This window comes from Apteryx rowi, unplaced genomic scaffold (genome assembly GCF_003343035.1).
Source record: "Apteryx rowi isolate R43461 unplaced genomic scaffold, aptRow1 scaffold_918, whole genome shotgun sequence".
Lineage (NCBI taxonomy): Eukaryota > Metazoa > Chordata > Aves > Apterygiformes > Apterygidae > Apteryx > Apteryx rowi.
In genome coordinates, this window is record NW_020451225.1 from 61,472 (window position 1) to 82,688 (window position 21,217).

Genomic DNA, 21,217 nt, shown 5'->3' on the forward strand with positions numbered 1-21,217 from the left:
CCCACCCAAGACAGAAGGCTTTTTGACATGAGAGACAAGTCTTACTTGTTAGTTTTTGAGTGTATATATAGACATAGTATCTATGCACAAACTATTCTTGTCACTTCATGGCCTATTTGATATAAAGCAATTCGATTTTAATATGACAGCAGACCCAGAGCAGTATAAATCACGCAAGCAAATTAGACTTTATAAATGACTCCAGCTTTCGTTGACTTAACTATGCTGTGTACCAGATTCCTTTTAGGTGGGTTTTAAGTGATTCCTATATAAACCAGGAGCTCTGTATGATAGAAAAGGTCTTGTGCTCTTGTATCACAGTCACTTCCAAAATTCCCCCACTCTGTAATCAGAGCTGTACTGTGCTTTATCTAGCCAAGAGTGTCTGAACTCAGTTTTGCTTGTAGCCCATGTGGCCACAAAATGTTAACAATGGCTATCTTCAATCACAGTTTTCACTGTTACTTATTCCCTTTGCTGTCACTACTGTGTGCTAACGCTTCTTGCTGTATTCCATGGGCTGGCAGAGAGATTTCTCGGCGGATCCTTTGCTTTTCTGTGCAATGCAATTGATTACTACCCCCATGAAGATCTCAGCTAGATCACCTCGTTGGGGCCCAGAGTCAATGGTGCTATTGAAACGTCCCCTCAGTAGGGGAGTCCCAAATGATCAACTGTACCAAGAAAAAAAGCAAGAACAGTCAAAGGGCAATTTGCAGGTCACAGCTTCACGTCTCTTGGGTGCTAAGCAAAAAACAATACATGCTTAATTTTGGCATTTGAGAGGTCTCAGTAGCTTAGCTCAGTGGGTACCAGCTATGCTGTGCTGGGCTAGATCCAATGCTCAGCACTGTGAAGACCGATTGCTTATTATAAAATTGCTGTCTTTCCTTTAATAATGAAATGCCGCTGATTGTACGTGCAAGCGTGTTGCTGCATGTGTCATACTCAGATATGGCCTCAAATGAGAAATCCTAAGTGGTACTCTGTTGGAAGAAAAACAGGTTTCTAAAGATCAAACTACAAAGATGAAGGCAGCTTTCTTGGTTTAAACCTCTCAGACAAAGCTCCAGATCTCCTAATAAAGCTCTCAGCAAAGTGCTGCTTGGACCATCCCTAAACATTTAGATAATAATCGCTCCTCATCTGATATAAGGGGAAAATAAAACATAGGTTTTTTTCAAAGTAAGTGCTTTTACAAAATTGTCATGCTAATGTTCAAACAGGGAAAGGTCAGTCTCCTCAGAACAAAACATTGTACACCAAATAAGACATTTTGTGCAGCTTTTGTTTTGGTCTTTGTTTATGTGAAATATTTAAGCTACAAAATCACATGATTTCTTTCTCTAGAAGCCTCTTTTTTTAGACCTATAAATAGGATGAATGTAAAACTGGAAAGCATCAATGGGATTTTGTTAAGACATTTTTAGGGACAGGAATGCTATGATCTATTAAAAATCCTCCCTCTTGGGTGAAATGTCAGCATATTTTATCTGAAACAGGAAAACTGGTAGCTTTGATGTTTTTGGCTCCCCTTTTCAAGACGAAAATGAAGGCATTCATTAAATATTACACTGAGGAATCCAGACAAGAAGGCTCTGAGAAATGGAAACATTTATAAGAAACTTTTTTTTTTCAAAATTAGGAGAATCTGTTTGCCAAGCTGTTGAGAATACATATATTTATACACCCAGTGTAAATACAATAGGCAAACAGACAGACACACTTCAGGTGACCATGCCTTATGGCCTCGCTCCAGGGGAAACATTTTCTCCCCTGCTAGATTCCTGACATAGTGTCGCAACAGCATATATGGGTGGAAGAATCTCACACCTGCCTTCAGCAAACCTTTCCCAGGGCTTTTCTATCAGAAAGCTGGAGCAAAGGCTCTGGCACAACCCTTGAGACCAAAGTGACCCAGGGTGCAAACAGGGAGGGGGTGTTAAAGCTGTTCTGGGCACCTGGGCACAGCTCTGGGACACTGGGTAGCCCAGTGAGGCAGCCAGCTTCGAGGCTGTCCAGCCGGGTGCACACCAGAGCCAGAAGCGATTTCAAAATAAAAGATGGTTCACTGCTATCTATCATCTTTGCTCCACAGCGATAAAATCTGGGTTAGGCTTCTTGAAAAAATCTTGCAAAATCCCAACCCAGAAAAATAAGAGGCGTTTCTCAAATCTGCTAAACAGAATATACTTACACTAGGATGGGGCCCAAAAATAGTTATGTGAATTACCCCTACTTAACCCCTGTTGTGCTTTATTTAACAGTCTGTAATTAAATGGTCACAGGCTAGCATTTCAGCACTGCTCCTCCTGTATTATCTTCTATGGGCCTTAACTCTATTTATTGCATCTTCAAGCTTCTTTATGCACATTGTTCTGCAGGATTAAACTGATAATTATGTATGATTAGAGTGGCCAAATATACTAGTGCATAAATACAAGTATTTGTGTACTTCATTCCAATAGTGGAAATGGAATTTTCTCTACTTTTAGAAGGCACCTTTTTACTGTTATAACTACAGCCACACTATGTACAGTTTGGTATAACTATTTCTTCATTTAGTGTGAGAGCACTACTTCTTCAGCACTAAATGCTTCAGCAGAAATTAGATCATGTCATTAAAGAGGCTCTCTGTGACTTAAGTGGAAAGGGGCTTGCAATGCTTTGGGTCACCACTGTTCTCAGGTGAGATGATTTCTCTGCACACATGCAAGATTTCAGATATCTTTGAGTTCCAGCTTAGGAAAATAGGCTGACTTTTCTTCACAATGCAAAGAGGAAAAAACAAGTCATGATTCTTTCAACAGATCATGGTGAGGACAGAAATGAGTGAACAGATGTTGGAGAGGGCAGACAGAAGTTGTACCAAATGTCTGAATGCAGTAGGTGCAGTGACTGCCATAAATGTGGTGCATAGCTCCCTTATATGCTATTTATTCCAGTTTCAGACTTCAGGACAGTAAAGCCTGAGGGCTTTAAGTTGTTTACATTTTATGCTAGCAAGGTAATAATGCTTAGCCTCTCAAATGCACGCAGTAGAGTTAAACCTATATATACATTAAAAAAAAACCAACCAAACTTGACTTTCAACGTTGCATTTGGTTCTAAAATTGAATCAAATGTTTAAGTACTGAGGGATATTTTATTATGATTAGCAGATTTTTTAGCAGCATCTTCATGCTAAGCCCTCAAAGGAGATCCTAAAAATCACCACGGTATTCCACGCTTACAAAAAGTGATTAATTCTCTCCATCAGTCTTGCTGATTTAGGACCTCATTCCATAAACATTGTTCATAAAGAATAACATATTTTTAGTCCTACATGAGGGTAGTGTTTTAACTTGAGGCTCATATTTTGCCATTTGAATCTTTACGATAACATAAAAGCCAGTGCTGAACTGCTACCTTTTAAAGTAGTTTCTTCCAGGGGGTTTGTTTTTTGTATTTACAAGTATTTACAGGAGCAATCAGAACCATCTCTCCTTGAGAGAAGTGCTTGCTAAAGTTGAGTCTGACTGTGGCTGCCGAGTACATTTTCAAGGATGCTGATAATTTGGAGGAGAAACAAAGGTCAAAAGGTGACCAAAGACAACCTCCTCCAGTAAAATGTGCTTGCTCTCGAGAAACGCTATTGGGTGTGGAACTACACAGGCCATTGAAGGTCTTCTATGCTGTACAAAGTGGGCTAAAATTGTTCCTGACGCAACTCTACCGAAATCAGCAGTGTTACATTAAAGGTGATTTTACTTCAGTCCTTGCCTACAGGGAACATTTTTTGAGACATGAAGATCATCGGGCATTTAACAGTTCAGTGCTGAAAGTGAAGTGATTTTCTCCCTAGATGTATTCAGTGTTTCCTGCCAGACAAAATATGGATGCGGGGGATGGTATCTTCAAATCTTTGTGTAACCAGTCCACAACCTACTAAAAAGACAGTGCAATAAAGCTCTTGCTTTATACAGGGCTGTGAGAGCAACACACCTGAACACCTTCTACTGGGACACTGGTGTAACTGGGTGCATTTCAGATTTGCTCTTTGCATTTCAGGAAGTTCCCTCAGCACAAAAAGACCAAACCTTCCAGCCAGCTCTGGAGCTCTAGAGGCAGCAACGAACACGGCTTTGCTGTTCAGCAGATACCTGGACTCTCAGATGCAGACAGGGATTGCAGCTTTGTCAGCCAGCTAATCAGCTGAAATGGGGAAACCTGCTCTGGAGCAGGAGAGCCTTTTCTGCCTATATGCACTCCCAGGCATCTGCCTGGATTGATATAGCTGAGTTGGCAAGTAATGCAAATGCAAGAATGAACACAGCTAAAACTCTTCTGGGATTCCTCCGTTTTCCTTTCTACCTGGCTGCAGTGGCTGCTCTACATACCGTATTTCTTGCACGCCGTATTTTTACACAGTTTCCACTGCTGTCCAGCTGGCCCTGACCCAGCTAGTGCAGTTTACTCAGCAGGTCTGGGTCTGGCATACTGGTGCACAGAGCCAGTGTTAGCAGAGAGGTTCCTGAGGCTTGTACTGAGATTACAAGAAGATTTGTTCCTCTGCCAGCAGGCCTTGCCTTTCCTTCCAGAAAGGAAAAAAATGACTATTTGCATGGCTATAGTGTGAACCAGTATTTTAGAGAGAGATGCTCTCAACTATTCCTGAAAAAATCTGCAAATGCTGAGAGGGGCTGTAGACATAAAATAATATGACAGGCAGGTCCATCTACACATAAGCAGCTTCTCAAAATACAATCCTGAAGGGTGTTTTAGTTTTTTGTTTCCTGGAAGGTGAACTAAACAATATGACTGTTTGTCACATATGGGGTTTCAGTGCTAGAGAACCTGCTTGTAACGAGGAAGAAGAGGTGCAAAGACAGGAGAAATTGTCCTTGTTTTGTCGAGGGCTCTATGTTGATGTGCATAGCATGACTGAACCTGGAACAGAACGAGGAAAAATTTCCAGCCTGCTGGTGTGATCTGGGACACAATAACTTGTTTTGCATCAAAACTTTCTGTTGGATTTCCAATCTAACACACTTGTTTTGGCCTGAAGAACATGTCTGCATGATACACAGATATGACTCAAGCACTGCCCAGATTAGAGAATTAAGTCATGCTGAAAAACCTGTCAGGTGGATTGCAGTCTTCGCTTTAATCACAATGTCATAGCTACCATAGGTATAATTCAAAAAAACCATTTGCTGGTGGAGCTTAGCTAGTCCAAGACCAATTAGCATGTTTATAAAGCAGATTAAGTATTCTACTGTAGAATTTAAAGATTTTAATAAACAAAACCATTATTTGAAATATTTTAAGGAAGTGACTTCTTAAAAAATACTTTTGAGAAGCATGTATTTTTTAGTTTAGAGCAAGAGTTATAAATGGTTTCCAGAAGTCAGTTAATATGTATTCATTAAATAGAACACTTGAAACACATTAACTAAATGTTTTCAAGCGTGTTAAGATCTCTTTATTGTAATCGATAATCTTTCGTAACCTGCCATCAGGCAGTGATGGTTTACGTTCTTCAAAACTTCCATCTCAGCCACACAGGGCAAGGCCACTATGTCAGTTTCTTTTTTCTCTTCATAAAGCCCTTGCTGCAACTGACCCCCAAGCTCATTTACCCTTCAGAGGATTATCAGTCCTCAGTTCTTGTTTTAGAGCTGCTCAAAATTTCCTGGTGCCTTCAAGACTGGACTCACCGCCTTGCTGTTTCTGCGCGTCTCCTCAAAGACTAAAGGCAGTAGTGCCCTGTCTCTTCCCTATAAGGGAGCACATCTGCCTCCCTTCCTTGAGCCTCTGGGGTAACAACGATTTGCTAAAATGCCAAAAAGCCACAGGAAGGAGGATTGTGAGGTAGGGACAAGCAAGGAAGACTGCATATATCTGCAGTTAATGCACAGCATGACAACGTGACGCACAGTATGTCACTTTGGTGTGACGTGTGTGGCCTTATTCTTAGTGACTGTATCAGCAGGAGGCATAGTGATCTGGAGAAAAGATGTGCAAGGAGCAGCAGGAGTGGGCTGGGGGATGAGTAAATAAATAATAATAAAAAAAAATCATTATTATTATAAACACCACCTAGAATTACTACAGCTGAAAGAGATTACAGAGAATATCTTTTCTCTTTGTTTGTTTGTCATAGCTGGTTCATTTGACAGCCCTTCAACTCCCCTATTTATTCAGTCATTTCTCTTTTTCAAAGCAAGTGTTCTGCACAGCAATAGAGAAGACAGAATTATTTTAAACAGACAAATGTGACTGCAAAAATGGATGAAAAAGAGCTAGATAGCTGGAACGATTCATGTTCACTTGGAATGGACTAGATTTCAGCATGATACCTTTTTGCTAAAGCAAGTGAATCAGAGACAGTGCCAGTGCAATGTAAGCTATTGTAAACACGTTTGGTCATCTATGTGTAGCTTGATTTGCAGATACAAGGGGAAGGCACATCTGTAGTATGCTACCTGAGGGGAGTATATGTTGATAACTGTAGTTCCATCATGAAGATCTCATATTTTGTCTGTTTAAAAACTCCCAGGAACAGAAATTGCAGCTGTACAGACAGTAGCCTAATTAGGAACACTTTCGGAAAAAAAAAGTCAATTGTTTTATGTTCTCTGTGTAAGCTTCCCATCCGTTAGCATGATCACCAGTGTAAATATTTGTGTGCATTGCTTTTAAATTGTTCAGGTCACATATTTCATTTAACTGTGTAAACCAAGTGGACAGTTGTTTCCACACAGAGACAACGAAGAAGATATAAAACCCAAGCTTTTTCAGCTGAAACTACTGAAAGGGAAAGCCACCACAGCAAGAGACATTGTCAAGACTCTGTTAGAAAAGAAGTGAAGTTTGTGTCTCTCTTGCTCAAACCATCTGTCAACCACAAACTTCGGGCCTATGTAGGTTAGTTACACCTACGAGAATTGTAGGTATGGCCCTGATACGAAGGAAAGGTTTTTTATATTTACGTAAAGGTTTGAGATGGCACTGAGACAAAAATGACAATAAGATGAAAGATAAATCAAGTATAGGTTCTTTTCTATATGTATTTTTTAATGTGTTTGGGCTATCAGAAAGCTCTGTTTAAAATAGCAGGTGAAAACAATTACACTGAAAGCTAAGCTGGAGAGCTGGGGTTATTTTTCAGTATCTCTCTTTGGGAAGTCTATTTAAGGCTTCAGACCTCTTCATGGCAGGATGATAATGATGGCTCTATCCAACTATTTGGCATTTTGCTTGTTGAGAGATTAAGCACAGTACGGAGAGTTATCAATGAACAACTGCTGGCAGTGGCCACGGGGGCAAGGAAAGGGGCGACGGGGCCCGCCTCTCCCTGCGGGCATGCATCGGCAGGACACGGGATGCAGGGTGCAAAAGGGGACGCTATGACTCTGCCAAGGGGGTACACTGAGTCCCCAGGATGGTGGCCCAACTCCGGAGCAGGTTGCCTGGAGAGGCTGTGGGAGCTCCATCCTCGGCGAGAGGGGAAAAGCAATGGGACAGGGCCCTATGCAACCTGCTCTCACTGGCCCTGCTCTGTGCAGGCAAGACATGAGGTGGCCTCCAGGGTCCTCTCTGACATGAATTATTTTATGATTCTGTGAGAACATCTCTGTTTCCCAGGGAATTTTGGAGCTGGACCGAGAAATAGCTTCAAGCCAGTGGAAGTGTCTGGTTGCTTGACTCGGTGTGGTTGTACTGAAAATTGAATAGTGGCCTCTTTTACATATACACACATGAAAGGAGTTTGATCATGCTTTTACCTCCTGGAGATAGAAATTTAGATATGCTTTCATTTTTCCTTCAAGTACTCATTCCATGTTTTCAAAGGAAATGAGGCATGGTTTTAAGAGCAAAAAAGAACCTAACTAGTTTTGGAATAGTTCACAATATGAGATTTAAAAAACAGGTAAACAACCCTCCCAACCAAATAACTTTATGAATTATCACCATTACTGTTCTACAACAGTTGCTTTTACTATTATCTGTTGAAAGATTAGTATCCTCTATACTTTCAAGCTTTCCTTCATCACCATTTCCCACATACACACATCAGTCAAAAGGGGCAAAAAACAAAGCTCTTTTTCAGGAACTCCTTTTTTTTTTTCCCTAGACTTATGAGTACTTATATTCATCATTCAAAAAGCTAAATTAGGGTCATGTGGATTCATCCTAAGGCAAGTATCAGGCCATTAGGAGGAGCTTGCATTGAAGAAGTTTTGGAGATCTGTAAACATCCTCGAGCTACTTTGACACAATCTGGCTAAAATGAAAACTGCTGCAGTGGCAGAGACTGACCTGCTCTAAGGAAGTTGTTACTGGTGGAAGTACGAATGTCAATTTTGCTGGGTTTCAGGAAGTCCTGCCAGTATGTGAATGTTTACATTGTCATCCTAGAATAACTGTTTCCCCACTTCTGAAATACACCTCACACAACAATGTATTTTTGCTAAATAAAAGTGTTCTTGCAGAGGGATTATACCAAAATAACGACAGTATGTTCAGCTGTGTAGACAATAGCATGCAAGATGATAGGAAATGCAAGTTAAGGGACAAAAGCTTTCATCTATTTGTGGCAGTCAATGGCTATAGTGAGTCTAGAATATACTATCCCATTATGGTTAGCATATTTTATCTGGGGATAAATACTTCACTTTCTGATCGTTTGGAAAGAAATCGTAATAGGATTTTTGAAATTACTCTTTTCCAAACATTTTTTTCTGGCAAGGAAATCATGAGGTTTCATAACTTGTGAACAGTTCAGAAGTACTAAGTGCCCTAACTTCTTGTTTTACACAGTCATATTTACTCTTGCTCTCACTTTCTGTCCTTATGAATTTTGAGTTCTTTACTGAGTCATAAAATAGATTAACAGAGAGGCAGAGAGATTCTCTCTTTTCAGCTGAGAACGTAGTGGGAGGTGTGCTCTCCAGGGAAGTGACGCCCAAAGATGCTTATGTACTGATAGGACTGAGCAGAGGTCCCCCACGCTCCAGAAATGCTGCTGTAGAAACTCTTAGGAAATGGCTCCCATTGTTTCCCTTTCTGCTTTAGATTTTAAAGGACTGAGCTCTGCTCCATTTGCAAAAAAAAGGAAGGCTTCTTGGGTGTGGGTCCTGAATGAGAAAAGTGCACCACTGGGGTTTTTAGAAGGCAGAGATGCCCAGGACTGAAGGTGCTCCCCACCTTCAGTGTTTCCATGGCTTGCTGGTTTTTGTGCACGGGCCTCTTCTGCTGCTTGTGCACAGGAGTCCGACCTGGGTTCTGGATTGCACTCAGTGACAGTAGACATTTATGGTGCCTAAATTCTTCTCTGAATTAGCTCTTAATGTTTCTGAGTTGCAGAACTACAGTTGGAAAATGGAGAATGGAGATGACAGGAATTTTCAGTCTTGCAGAGGAGTTATTGGCTCCAGCACATTAAAAATGGTGAGACAGCCAAGGACTATCATAATGGATATCATGCACCAGAAAGAGCACTTGCCTATTAATAAGATCAGGGTTTGGAGGCTATTGCACTGACCCCATAGAGAATGGAGACTGTTCATTGTATCATCAAATATTGGTAGTTTTTTGAGAGCTTAACTGATCTAAGATTTAGTTTATGGGTTAATTTACTTGAAAATCGCAAAGGAATTCACCATAAAGGAATAACAAGATTCCTTCATTTCCAAAAGTTATATCCATATTTCCATACTGTTGTGCATATATACCTATATATATTCTCTGACAGCAATTATTTTGAGACTAGAATAAATTGAGGATAGCAATATAATTGTAGAATAATCAAATTAAAATGTATTGTTATATAAAAAAGTTTCAGTTAAAATCATGTCCTAACAGAATCCCTGTACCATGAAAATGCTTTCCTCTCGTTCAAAGTAATGGCACAATGTTATAGAATAACTGTTCATGTACTGCAGTCTTTAAGAAACAGACATTAACAGAAGTAGGTCCCTAATATTTATATCACTGCAGAAATAAAATGCCTACAGTAAATGGATTTATTGTAACAGCTTAACTGCAGAGAAGTCATCTTTCACTGAATTAGGAGTTTTGTGCTGTTTATTACCAGCCATCACCAAACAAGAGTTATAGTAAACAATAATAGATACTATGTTCAACTAACTACAGATGCAGCTAGATCTGGGAAGAAACACTTCTGCCCTAGATTTTTTTCACCCTACTTTTGTCTAGTGGAACAAGTTCTTAAAAGCAGTAGTTGCTTGCAGGTTATACTAACCTACCAAAACAATTACCTCTTCCTCAAGAAATTACATCATGTTGATAGATACTTTAGCTGGTGTGTTGGCATAAGATAAATTTTACCCACTTTTCTGATTCCAAACTATAGTGTAAGAGGCTGGAAACACCTCCATTTCCTAAGGATCTAGCCAGCCCTGCTTGTACACTTGTATGTTCAATGAACTGTTGAAGCATAAAGTTAAAAGTCTGCCTATTAAAACAAAGCAAAGCAAAGCAAAGCAAAACAAAACAAAACAAAACAAAATCATATCCTGAGCTATATATGAGAACAAAGATTATTTTAGTATTAAAGACTAAGTAAGTGGGAGGAAGGGGAAGATCTTGTAAACTGTGTCTTTTCAAAGCAAAACAGCATTTTCAGCCTCAAAAAAGGGTGATTCAAATGACTGTTATACCTTTGCCATCACCAAGGGCTGTTTCAATGATGCATCTCCTTGCACATTGATTAATACACATCCTGCCCTAAAATCACATGTGCATACTCTGGGTCTATCAAAATTCCTGCTTTCAGGGAAAGAGCTATAAGGCGCCAGGTGCTAGCATTTAGAGTCACTCTGTACTACTCTAGGCCTTTTACCTTTAAAGTCTGCCAGTTCAGAAACTTGCACAAAAAATTAATAGTCAAGCTACATTTCAGTGCTGGTGTCCTCAGTCATAAAGCCCTTAGCCTAATTCTAAGGAGTCTTGCAAAATGGATTGCAAAAGGCTTAACCCATGTGCAAGGCTGACATTCACTAATTCTAGTGCTTGCTAGGCATACTATTCATAAAATACTCTAAAATGACAGGCACCAACAGTAGGTCCCTTATTTTCAGCCAGGTATGTAACAAGCGATAAATGAATTAACTGGTTGTAGAGTAGGAAATTTTGCCAGGGACTACTTGACATCAGCAGTTTGAGAACTGCAGGTAATCCAGCACAAATATTTGCAGTAAATTACCTCTAGTAGTTATTTTTCCTATGTGAATATAATTGTGTGAAATTAACAAAACTCCTGTAGTTTTCAGAACCTTCATTGGGTAACCAAACATGCTATTTTACGCAGTGTATTTTTAAAAGAAAATTATTCTGGCATCTCATAAATATGAACCAACCCCCAAAACTGTGGATTAAACACCTTTGGCTGAATTTAGCTGTTACACTTGTAAAATCAACCCAGATACTGCAGACATAGGATTAACCCAGATATTATATTCAAAGATTTCTCCACAGTTAATTTAAATGAACTCTGATAGAAAGTCCTTATTCTCTACACTGACATTAACAATTGCACAGCACTTCAAGTAAACACACAGGCTTTCCAAACAGGCATGGGTTTTTTGACCTGTTTTCTTTCTTTCTTTCTTTCTTTCTTTCTTTTTTTTTTTTTGACCTTGTACAGAATTGCTTGAAATCCACACAATTCAGGAAATGAACCATGTTTCACTTAGGCTTTCTAGTGGAAGATGGACTTACTTATCATGGGCTTTTTGAGCTAGGTCTGGAGGCCGTATTCATAGCAGGTTTAGAGTCACTGGCTTTCACAGCATTGGAGCAATCCGGGCGTGGTGAAGGAGAGCCTTGGGGAGGGAGGAGCGGGGGGATACACAGCTTTTTAAATGAACAGAGCAGCTTGGCAGACCAAATAGCATTTTGGTCGGCATCCCACAGTTTCAAATAAGCAACCATCACGTGGAACAAAGCATAAACCCAAAACACAGCTTGCTTTTCTGTCTCTGCAGAGAAAGGGACATACTTTTGGCCAGTGACTCTTTTTTTTGTTTTTCAACGTGGGGAGTAGCTGGTCTCCCTCTGTTTAGGAAGGGCCTGGCGGTAACTGGGATGAACGGTGAGATCTTGGATATACACGTGCTGCGCCCAGGCGTCCCAGCAGACAGAGACGTGGCCATGCATCGCCTGCCGTTTGGTGGCACGTGAGAGTCCTGCACGGGTGCATCCGTCAGCGGTGTCACAGCTGCCACTGCTCCAGCAAAAGCAGCACACCATTTTCCTCTGGTGACCAGTGATGCCATTGAGTGGGGAGGCAGAGGGGCTCTGACTACACCCTAACACGTTTTGTCACACCCAAGGTTACAGATCTGAAGGCTGGCTGGGCTTGTAGGGAGAAAGCTGCCATTTTAATTTTCTGTGCCCTGATCGTCCCTGGACCGCCTGTATGCTGACTGCTCTTGCGCCAGTCTGTGAGCTAGGTAATAAAGGGAAATACTTCATTCTCACGTGTGTCGTTCAAAGAATCTGTGCAGTGAGGCAGAATCTCAGCTAGTGGCAATCAGTGTAGCACTGCTGAAGTCAACGCTACTTTACACGAGTCGAGGACTGACCCAAGAACACTGCCTTGAGGGGCTTCACTTTTCCCTGAGGATGATGATAAAATTCAATTTAGTAAATTATATTTCTTTATATTTCTTTATTCTTTATTATTTTCTTTATTTTTTTTAGCAATTTAGATTTCTTTCAAAAGAAAATAAATGAATTAATAAATTGTTAAAACTGGCTTCTCAAAAGGCTCTGCTTAAGGAACTTAATGATAAAGCATAATACAGTTAGCTTTGAAACAGTTAACATGATAAAGGAAGTATCCTGCTTTGCAGGAAAAAAAAAGAAAAGCATCATGAAGGCACTGCAAAAGCATCTCACTGCCCTGCTGCATCAACCTGTGGTAGTCAGAAGAAATTCTCCCTTGCCTGTAGCTAATGGCAGCCTTAATGAAGTGGCAGCTCCTGTTGCCCCACAGAAATGCAATCATATTATTGACTGAAAACACTGAAAGCAGTGTGATATCCACAGATTTGTGGTGAAGCTGATAGAGCATCTGTGTAGGCTGCAATCAATTACTTGGGTTTAACTGAGTTATGTTTACCAGAAAATGAGGTATAGTTTACAGAACATTATGGCAGATATTCGAGGAGGCAGGAAGATGATCCTGTCTGCAGCATAGCTTGAAGTCTGGTCTTCGAGTGTATGTGTGGGCAGAGGTATTCTGCCCACCACCTCCCCATGCAGGTACATTGTACACACACACGTACTATTGCACAAGCAACCTAAATACGATATTTTTAAAAACACAACCTGGCTCACCTGCTGCAAGGACAAACTRTGCTGCCCTGACCATCATACTCAGAGATTCAAATCACTGAATTCTTTTAGGCTCCCCCATTAAACTAATGATGAGACTATGACCCACAAATGCACACTGGTTACAAAAAGATCACATGCATATTTTTGTTCACCCCTTTGCTACCAGCAATGTAAAGACAAACTCCACTACTGACAGGAAGGATAAAAAGATAGAAATAACCAGGATGGTTTCAAAAGGTGCCGAGTATCTGCAGCTGTAATGGAGTCCAACAGGGACTGGGGCTGCTCCTCACCCTGTTAAAAATCGAGGTGCCTCTATATATAGACACACACACATGGATCAGTAGCCTGCCCGCATGTGTGTATGCGCCCATTTTATTATGCCATGTATGCTTAATAACTTCATCCTACAATTACAGCCTTACACACATGCACGCACACACACACACACACACAAACATACGCACTAACATCCCTCTCTGCAACATACAGACACACAAAACCTAATGACAGGCACTAGCAAAATCTAAAGCAGCTCTGCAGGCAGAACGTGCTCACTGAAGCCATGCAGTGCACACCCAATCTGCAGCGATTGGTGTTTTATCGTTATGTATAATAAATAACAGTGTTTAACAATAACAGTGCTGCTGAGCTGCCTGTGCTCACGCCCTGCCGACTCGATGCTACTAAGCCATTTCTACGACATGGTCCTGTGCAGGGGAAACACACAGAATGAAAAGCAGGCAGGACGCGATTAGCTGGGAGAGATAGGCTCCGGCAGTGAAAGCTGCTTCATGTCGGAGTGGGCTCTTCCCAGCTTTCAGTCGTGTGATCTGCATGTCTAATAATGAGCAGATTTAGTCAATCCATCGTTTCTGGCATCAGTCCCTTACCTTGAAATGCTGTAGCTGAAGTATCTGGTCCTCAAGCTGTTGTCTCTTGCCTTCTATTTCTGTCTGCCTTTTCCTTTTCTCCTTGGAAAAATAATTTTAAAGAGAGAGAGAGAGAGATCTCATCAGAGAAATGGAGGCTTAAGGGTAGCAGATTCTTAAGAGAATTTAAGCAGTCAAACACATCTGTACAGATGTCACCAGTCCCATTTCACCTGCTCCTCTGTCTGCTGGTATGCAAACAGCAGCGTCCTTGGAACATGTCAGATAAGGACTAGCTGGTTGTTCAGTGAGCAGGAGAAACGCTCCCCACTCACTCGCGGCAGTAGGAGCAGCAACAGAGTACACAGTCCCAGAGGAGGGGAAAAACAGGCATAATAGCAAGGAGAGAAGTTAAAGGGACAAAGATATGCTTTTGCATTTTAAACACCAGGCCAAAAACATTGATGGCTTGGTGCAATTGTATGATCATGACATGATTAAAAGCCGGTGGGTTACATAACAGAGGGGCAGAGCCTGACCATAGACTGCATTTTTTCCCCACCTAAGTTAAAGATAAGGCTTTTCTTGGGATCGACAGGGAGAACATTTTTCAGTCAAATTGCGCTGGGTTTTGTCTGGTGTAAACGGGATGGATAATCTGCTACCTAGCTTTGTGCAGGGCTCAGACCAGCAATATGTACTAGCACCTAGCACATTTTGGCTCCCAAAATGGAGTTGAACAAGCATTCAGCTCCGCTTGGAAGCGGTTCGAAGGACAGCATGGTTATTTCCACACCTSATGCTTTTCAAGGTCTTGTTCACTGAGGTACTTTTTTGGGTCCAGATACCTCGTTTATCCAGGCAGCAGACTCTTTGAGGTATCTGAAGAGAAGGATTATCTGTTTTTATCCTCCTCAGTTCCTTTCTATTACAAAGGACCAACTGTTTTGCCTTTCTTAAGTCTTTTCCACTTTGTAGGGTGCATTTCTGTTCAATCATCGTCAGCCTGGATGAATCCGAGAGCTAGATCAGGTTACCTCTCCAGGAAATATTTTCTTGGTTTAGATTTTCCAGCCAAGAGAGAAATACTGGGCAGTGAACACAGGAAGACAAATAATCACAGCATCCCCAGTTTTTACTGGAACAACATTTTTTTATCGCCTAAGTGAGAAAGCATGTTTCTGTTATTTAAATATTTCAGTACCTGTAAGGCTGGGCTTGAAGACATTTGGGGATTCCTTAAGTCCCAAATTTTTCTGTTCCAGTTTCATATTTCCAGTGTCATATTGAGGTTCTGGGAATTCTCCCATTTACAGGGATTTCAAACCTTCATGTCTAGCCTCAAGGGGCATAAGATAAGAAGCTGGTTATGCCAAAATTAATTTTATTTATATTAGACCTCAAACCAGGGAATTTTGAGAGAAAATGCTGTATTTGCAAGGAAGGTTTTTTTTTTTTTTTAGTGACAGGTTTGCTCAAAACAAAACAAAACGAAAAGTCAGATAACTGTCGTCCCACTGAAGGGTAAGACATTACAATGAGCAATAAGAGGATTACTGAACATGGAAGAGGCAAAACAGTCAAATGATGCATATGCCAAGCAATTCTGTAATACACTGCGTACATTTACACACAGGTTGTATGTGTATATCTGATCTACACATAGAGCTGTCTGGCATTCGTAAGTATATTACATCTGATCAAAAATACGTTGCAAGTAGCTTTTGGATAGGAAAAATGGCTTTTTGGAAAACTAAATGTCACAAATGGTGTCTGCATTCAGCTGAAAACTTGCCATCTCACTGCTCTGTGCATGCAGAAGATAATTTGTATGTTTGTACAGAGATAGCCATACAAAATTTATGTGTGCATCTTTAAAAATCACTCCTTACATAGAACTGATAGCTGGTGGAACATTCCTCCTGCCTTTCCTCCCACCACTCCTCCAATCTCCTTTCTCTCTTTGCATTTTTGAATGGAACAGGATATTGGATGGTTCAGGAGTTAGAAAAAAACAACATTCTTCAAGGCTCTCTCTTGCCATTTTTTGACTCTGCAATATTACTGGTGTATCTTTGGAGAGCAAAGAGCTTAGATCCTCTTCTCTGCTATTTCCTCAAGTAGCTGGTCCATTTTAAATGAGAATAAAATAGTTTAGAAGTGTTGTCATTACTGGTCCAACATTTTTAGGTTAAGGATAATTCTCTCCTGTTTGTGTCAAGCTGTCCAGACTGACAGATTGTTTGGATTTGATTTATGTGGACATTGACACCCCATGTCTGATGCTCCATAGGACAGCATAAGGCACCTACACTTAGACAGTTACCTGACCTACATACATATGTGTGTGTGTGTATATATAGATAGATAGATAGATTTGTTTTCAACCCCTTACAAAAACCCGCTTACAAAAACACATGATAGAAATTGCCACAGTACATCCTCTGGCTGGTTGTGTCAAACCTTATAAAGGATGTGACAAGACAGCATTATAAAACATAGATGGAAACTTCTTTTCTTTATAAGCAAGGAAAAGCACTTAGAGTATTTTCCCTGTAGGCAACAATACAACAGACACTAAAATACTTCAACGACTTACTAACTAGTGGTCTTCTGTGGAATTGAATTGGAATGCTGCTCATGTTTCCATTTCACTGGCTTTCAGTCAGCTTGACTGCACTCCTTTACCTTCTTTCATTTTGGACCACAGCTATGGATGAGGAGCATGATGGTAAAAGTAATTTTTTCTTTTGAAGACTGCATGAATCACAGGATTTGTAATTAGCTATCAGAACTTTTCACCTTCAGGTCACTAGATCAAATTCAATTTAGCTTTCTCACAGTCACCAAAAGCTGTTATTACATGTATTTGTGGTTTATATATGTGTTCTGAAAATACGTGTTAAAAGACTGGATTCATTGACAAAAATCCCACTGAAATCAACAGATCAAGGATTTTACACAGTCAGTATAGGAAATTAGCCCCCCCACCTAAGTATGTTCCCAGTTCAGGATTTACTGAAAATCCCAGGATGTAAAACACATGCTTAAAGCTGAGCATTTGTTAAAGTACTTTTCCACATTAAAACATATAAATGTTCCTCATTATTCTGTTCATCTGCTTATATCTTTTTTCTTAAGTATGCCTAAGTTACTAATTTACTAAGGTTCCTAGTGCCAAGAAGATAAAGGGCTCATTTTAAGCAAACAGTTTTACTCCAGACAGTTTTATTTAAGTTACAGTAATGTCCTATTTTTACAAAGCAGCCCCCATTGCTTCAGCCAGCAGTTAACGCTAATCACCTCCAATAAACAACCCCCTAAAGTATCCTCCCACTTTCTCCCTCTAAACAAGGATGCACAGAGATCAAACCATAAGGGAAATTGCTAGAGGGAAGATGGGAACTGTGGAGATACTCAGATATGTGCGGCACCTCCAGCAAGCAGAGACTGCAGCGAAGCACATTTAACCACCCAACTGGAGCTCCTCAGGCACAGACATGATTTGAAGCCAAGCCGCGGCCGTGCCTTTCTGTGAAAGTCAAGCTGCAACAGGGACTGATCAGCAGTTATCGGCGCCTCATCGCTGCCGAAGCCACGTTTCACCCTGCCAAGGTAAATGGGGCTCGTGCAAAGGCTTTCCGTTAAAATTACGCAAAGCTCGCGGCTTTCAGTTTCATAAGGTTTTACGGCAGCAGCTTCAGGTGACTTTTGCCAAAAAATTCACCTGAGAAACTAAGTGAAACTTGCAAGGCAAGGGAGAAACAGGTATGAACTGCAGCTCAGGGAGACATCCAAATAAATCCCTAGCGAACCAGATTGGAATTTGCACAGTTCCTGCACCTTTTGGAAAGGGTAGCGAAAACTGTAGGTTGAGATGTTAAACACTCAAGCGCATCCAGTCCCCTGAAGCTACTCTGTGGACACCACTTTTTTTTTTTTTTTTTCCAGGAATTAAAGAGATGATAAAAACTGTGTTGAAAGGAGCTGGAGAAAATAGGCACTGAGGACAGTTTTACTGAAAATATAGTAGGTTAAAACAAGAATACAAATACTCATCATGGGATAGTTTCCTTCCCAAAATGGAAGAGAAGCATACACCCAGCATGTTCTGAATATTTAGGATGTTCATAGGAAAATCAAATTAAAACTTTACACCTCTCTTTCCACCAAAAATACTAAGGAAAATGGGAAAGTTACAATACTTAAATTTTTACTCACAGACCCAAATGATGGCAAAAATAAACCCCAAAACCCACAGGTCAAAGGGCAACATTTACATCTTGAAATCTGTTTAATGAAAAATGAGATTTATACCCCAGCATTCATATTTGGGTGCCAGAAGCGGAACATGTAAGCAACAAATTTATTTCCTTTTCTGAAAGCCATGATTTCTGAAAGGAGTAACTGCTGCTCAGCACTAAATCTGGCCGAGGTCACCTTTTCATTGCTGAAAAACAAACGTGTTTGATAATTGGTAAGCGAAGACCCCTTCCCCTTGGAAAAGAGACAGATGAGGGGAGGACAAAGCAGAGATCGATAAAATCATGACTGGCGTGGAGACAGCGAGGAGGAATCTCTAGCTCACTCCCTTCCAGCGTGAGAGCAAAACGGCATCGAATGAAACTAGGAGGGGGCGGTTCGAAGGCAGGTACATCAGGGAACTCCTTGCCTCAGGATGCCACAGGTGCTAGAAGACTACGGGGCTCTCAGGCAGACTGGACACAGCAAAAAGGAATCCCTTGAGGGTTACTAAATAAACCAAAATTACATTTGGTTCGGGAAACCCCTGAACTGGAAACGGTTTGCAGATGAAGAGGTACTGTGGTAAGCTTTGTCCTGTTTTAATGCTCTTCCTCACCCCACCCGTTTTTTTATTTATTTATGTCAGAGAGAGGGTACTGGAGGTTTAGTTTGAGTCAGGACAGCTGCTCTTGTGTTAGCTTGATCAAAATAATTTACTGTTAAGTGTCATACTTGTCCAACTGTTTCAGTCAAAAAAATCAAAGCAAACATAAGACCTTGAAAGATAACAAGTTATACCCAAATGCTTTTCTTTGACACTGCAGTCACAAAATACTTTAATTTTCCATTACAAAATCATTTTTACTGTTTAAAAATTTGCTTGCACAGTGTGTGAAGTGATACAGAGATTAGTTAGCTCACAGACTTGTAACCACCCATGGACAAACTTGGACCTCTAAAGCTGGGCAAATTCTCGGGGCAATAAATCCTTGGCCAAGACCTCTGCTATATCTGCCCTGTCAGAAGCACCTGAATTCTTCCGTTTAAAGCTAGCTCGGATGTGGTCAGCTGGCACTTCATGCAGCAACACAGAAATTAAGTGCAATTCAGTTGTGTTTGTCTTCATTGACCTCACTGGGAAAATGTGAGCCTACATCTAATGGCAGAATAAGATTTATGGTGTAGGTATTGAGAAGAACATGGTGGGAAAAGCAAAAAGAAAACAAAATAAACTAAAAGCCCACTGAGGAACCTGGATCTTGTGCTTGCAGCAATGACACAAGCAGAAAGTAGCAGCAAGATAATGAAGGAGTTACTGGTTGCTTCAGTGAACAGGTTTCTCATGGGTTTCATCTTGCACACCAAGCAAGCATCCAAACAAGCAAGAGGAACAGGTGGAAGAGGGAGAGCTTCTGCCTGTTATACTAATGGAAAACAAATGCACAAAAAATGGCAGTAGTAGAGGAATACTACTTCAAAGTAAAGAAAATAGTTAAAGAGAAGTATCTTCAAAGAACCATGTGAATTTCTTCAGAAAGGCATTATTTTCCCCATTCTGCACAGCTGGCAGATATTATTCCCTGCATATGTAAAGCTGACAAATTTTTAGGACAGCAAGTAAAGGGAACAAAAGAGATTCTGGCATCTCATTCTTCTGTTGACATTTCAGGGACATTCTGAACTTTGGGGGAAAAGGAGCTTCTGGATTGTGCTAAAGATTTCAAACTTCAGTTAGCACAAACCCAAGAAATCACTCTTCATGGAAACCAGTGCCCTGTTACAAGGTGAAATTCTGCTCGAGGTGGCAGTTTAAAAGACAGCCTTTGCTGTGGCATCTTCATCAGCTCTCAACAGTGAAATCAGATCTGTAGATTTGTTTCCTCTTTTGCAGCTCAGGGATAACTTTCACAGAAAAGAAAAAAATAAATAAAGAGAAGAGGTTAATTTTCTCCCTTTTTATTCTTTACTTGTTTCCACCTTTTTCATTCCCGTCTAGTCAATTCTTTTATTTTCCTGTTGTGTTTGAAGAGTGGGAAACTAACACTACAGCAGGTATCAGTAAAAGTTGCAATAATGCAGCCTAGTACTGGGAGTGCCTTGTGAAATACAGTTCCAAACATCTGCTGCTGTAAACAGCATACAACAGAAATCACAGCATTAGAAGTGGAAGGTGAAGAACTGAAGTGGAGACACTGGTACAGTAGGAAAAACATGCCTCAAGGTTGGTGGAAGTATGCCTGCTACTTTCGGATGATCAACACCGGCTTTCATTACTTGCAGCCAGTGCAAGAAGGTGGGGCCCATCGTACTGCCAAGTCTGTCAAGCTAGATCGCCATATGCACTGACATAGCTGAGTGTGGTCCAAATCTCATTGCTATGGGTAGCAGCAGGTATTACACAGCTTTTCGGATTACGGGAAACAGCTCCTCCCATAGCACCTCTCCTACCCTGCCCCCAGGAGAATCAGAGCTTTTGCTTGTTCATTTCCAACTTTTGTTTGCAATTACACCATCAACAAATATAGTGTAAGCTGTCAGCTTTGCTCTTTGAAAAGCTTTCCTGCAAGGCTCTCTCTTCCTCAATGCCCTGAGATCCAAGTTTGCCTCTCTAAGCTTTATCACTTAAACATGAGCCAGGAACAATTTCGCTGCACTGGATTACAGCTTATAAAGTTAAGGAAACTGAACACTCTGTGCTCCTAAGTAGTACTCAAGAAACTGGCCATCCTGTTTCACTCTTACAGTCTTCC

General features: G+C 40.8%; 1 protein-coding gene across 1 annotated transcript in view; it reads right to left on the reverse strand.

Annotated features, from left to right (window-relative positions):
• LOC112978318 (paralemmin-2-like) overlaps positions 1 to 21,217 on the reverse strand; it is a gene marked incomplete at its 3' end in the record, with an annotated part of 121,979 nt that overhangs the window by 59,300 nt on the left and 41,462 nt on the right. Inside the window, exon 2 of the mRNA XM_026091696.1 lies at positions 14,244 to 14,324. Within this exon, the coding sequence (XP_025947481.1) occupies positions 14,244 to 14,324 (81 nt within the window). The remainder of the gene's footprint in view (positions 1 to 14,243; positions 14,325 to 21,217) is intronic.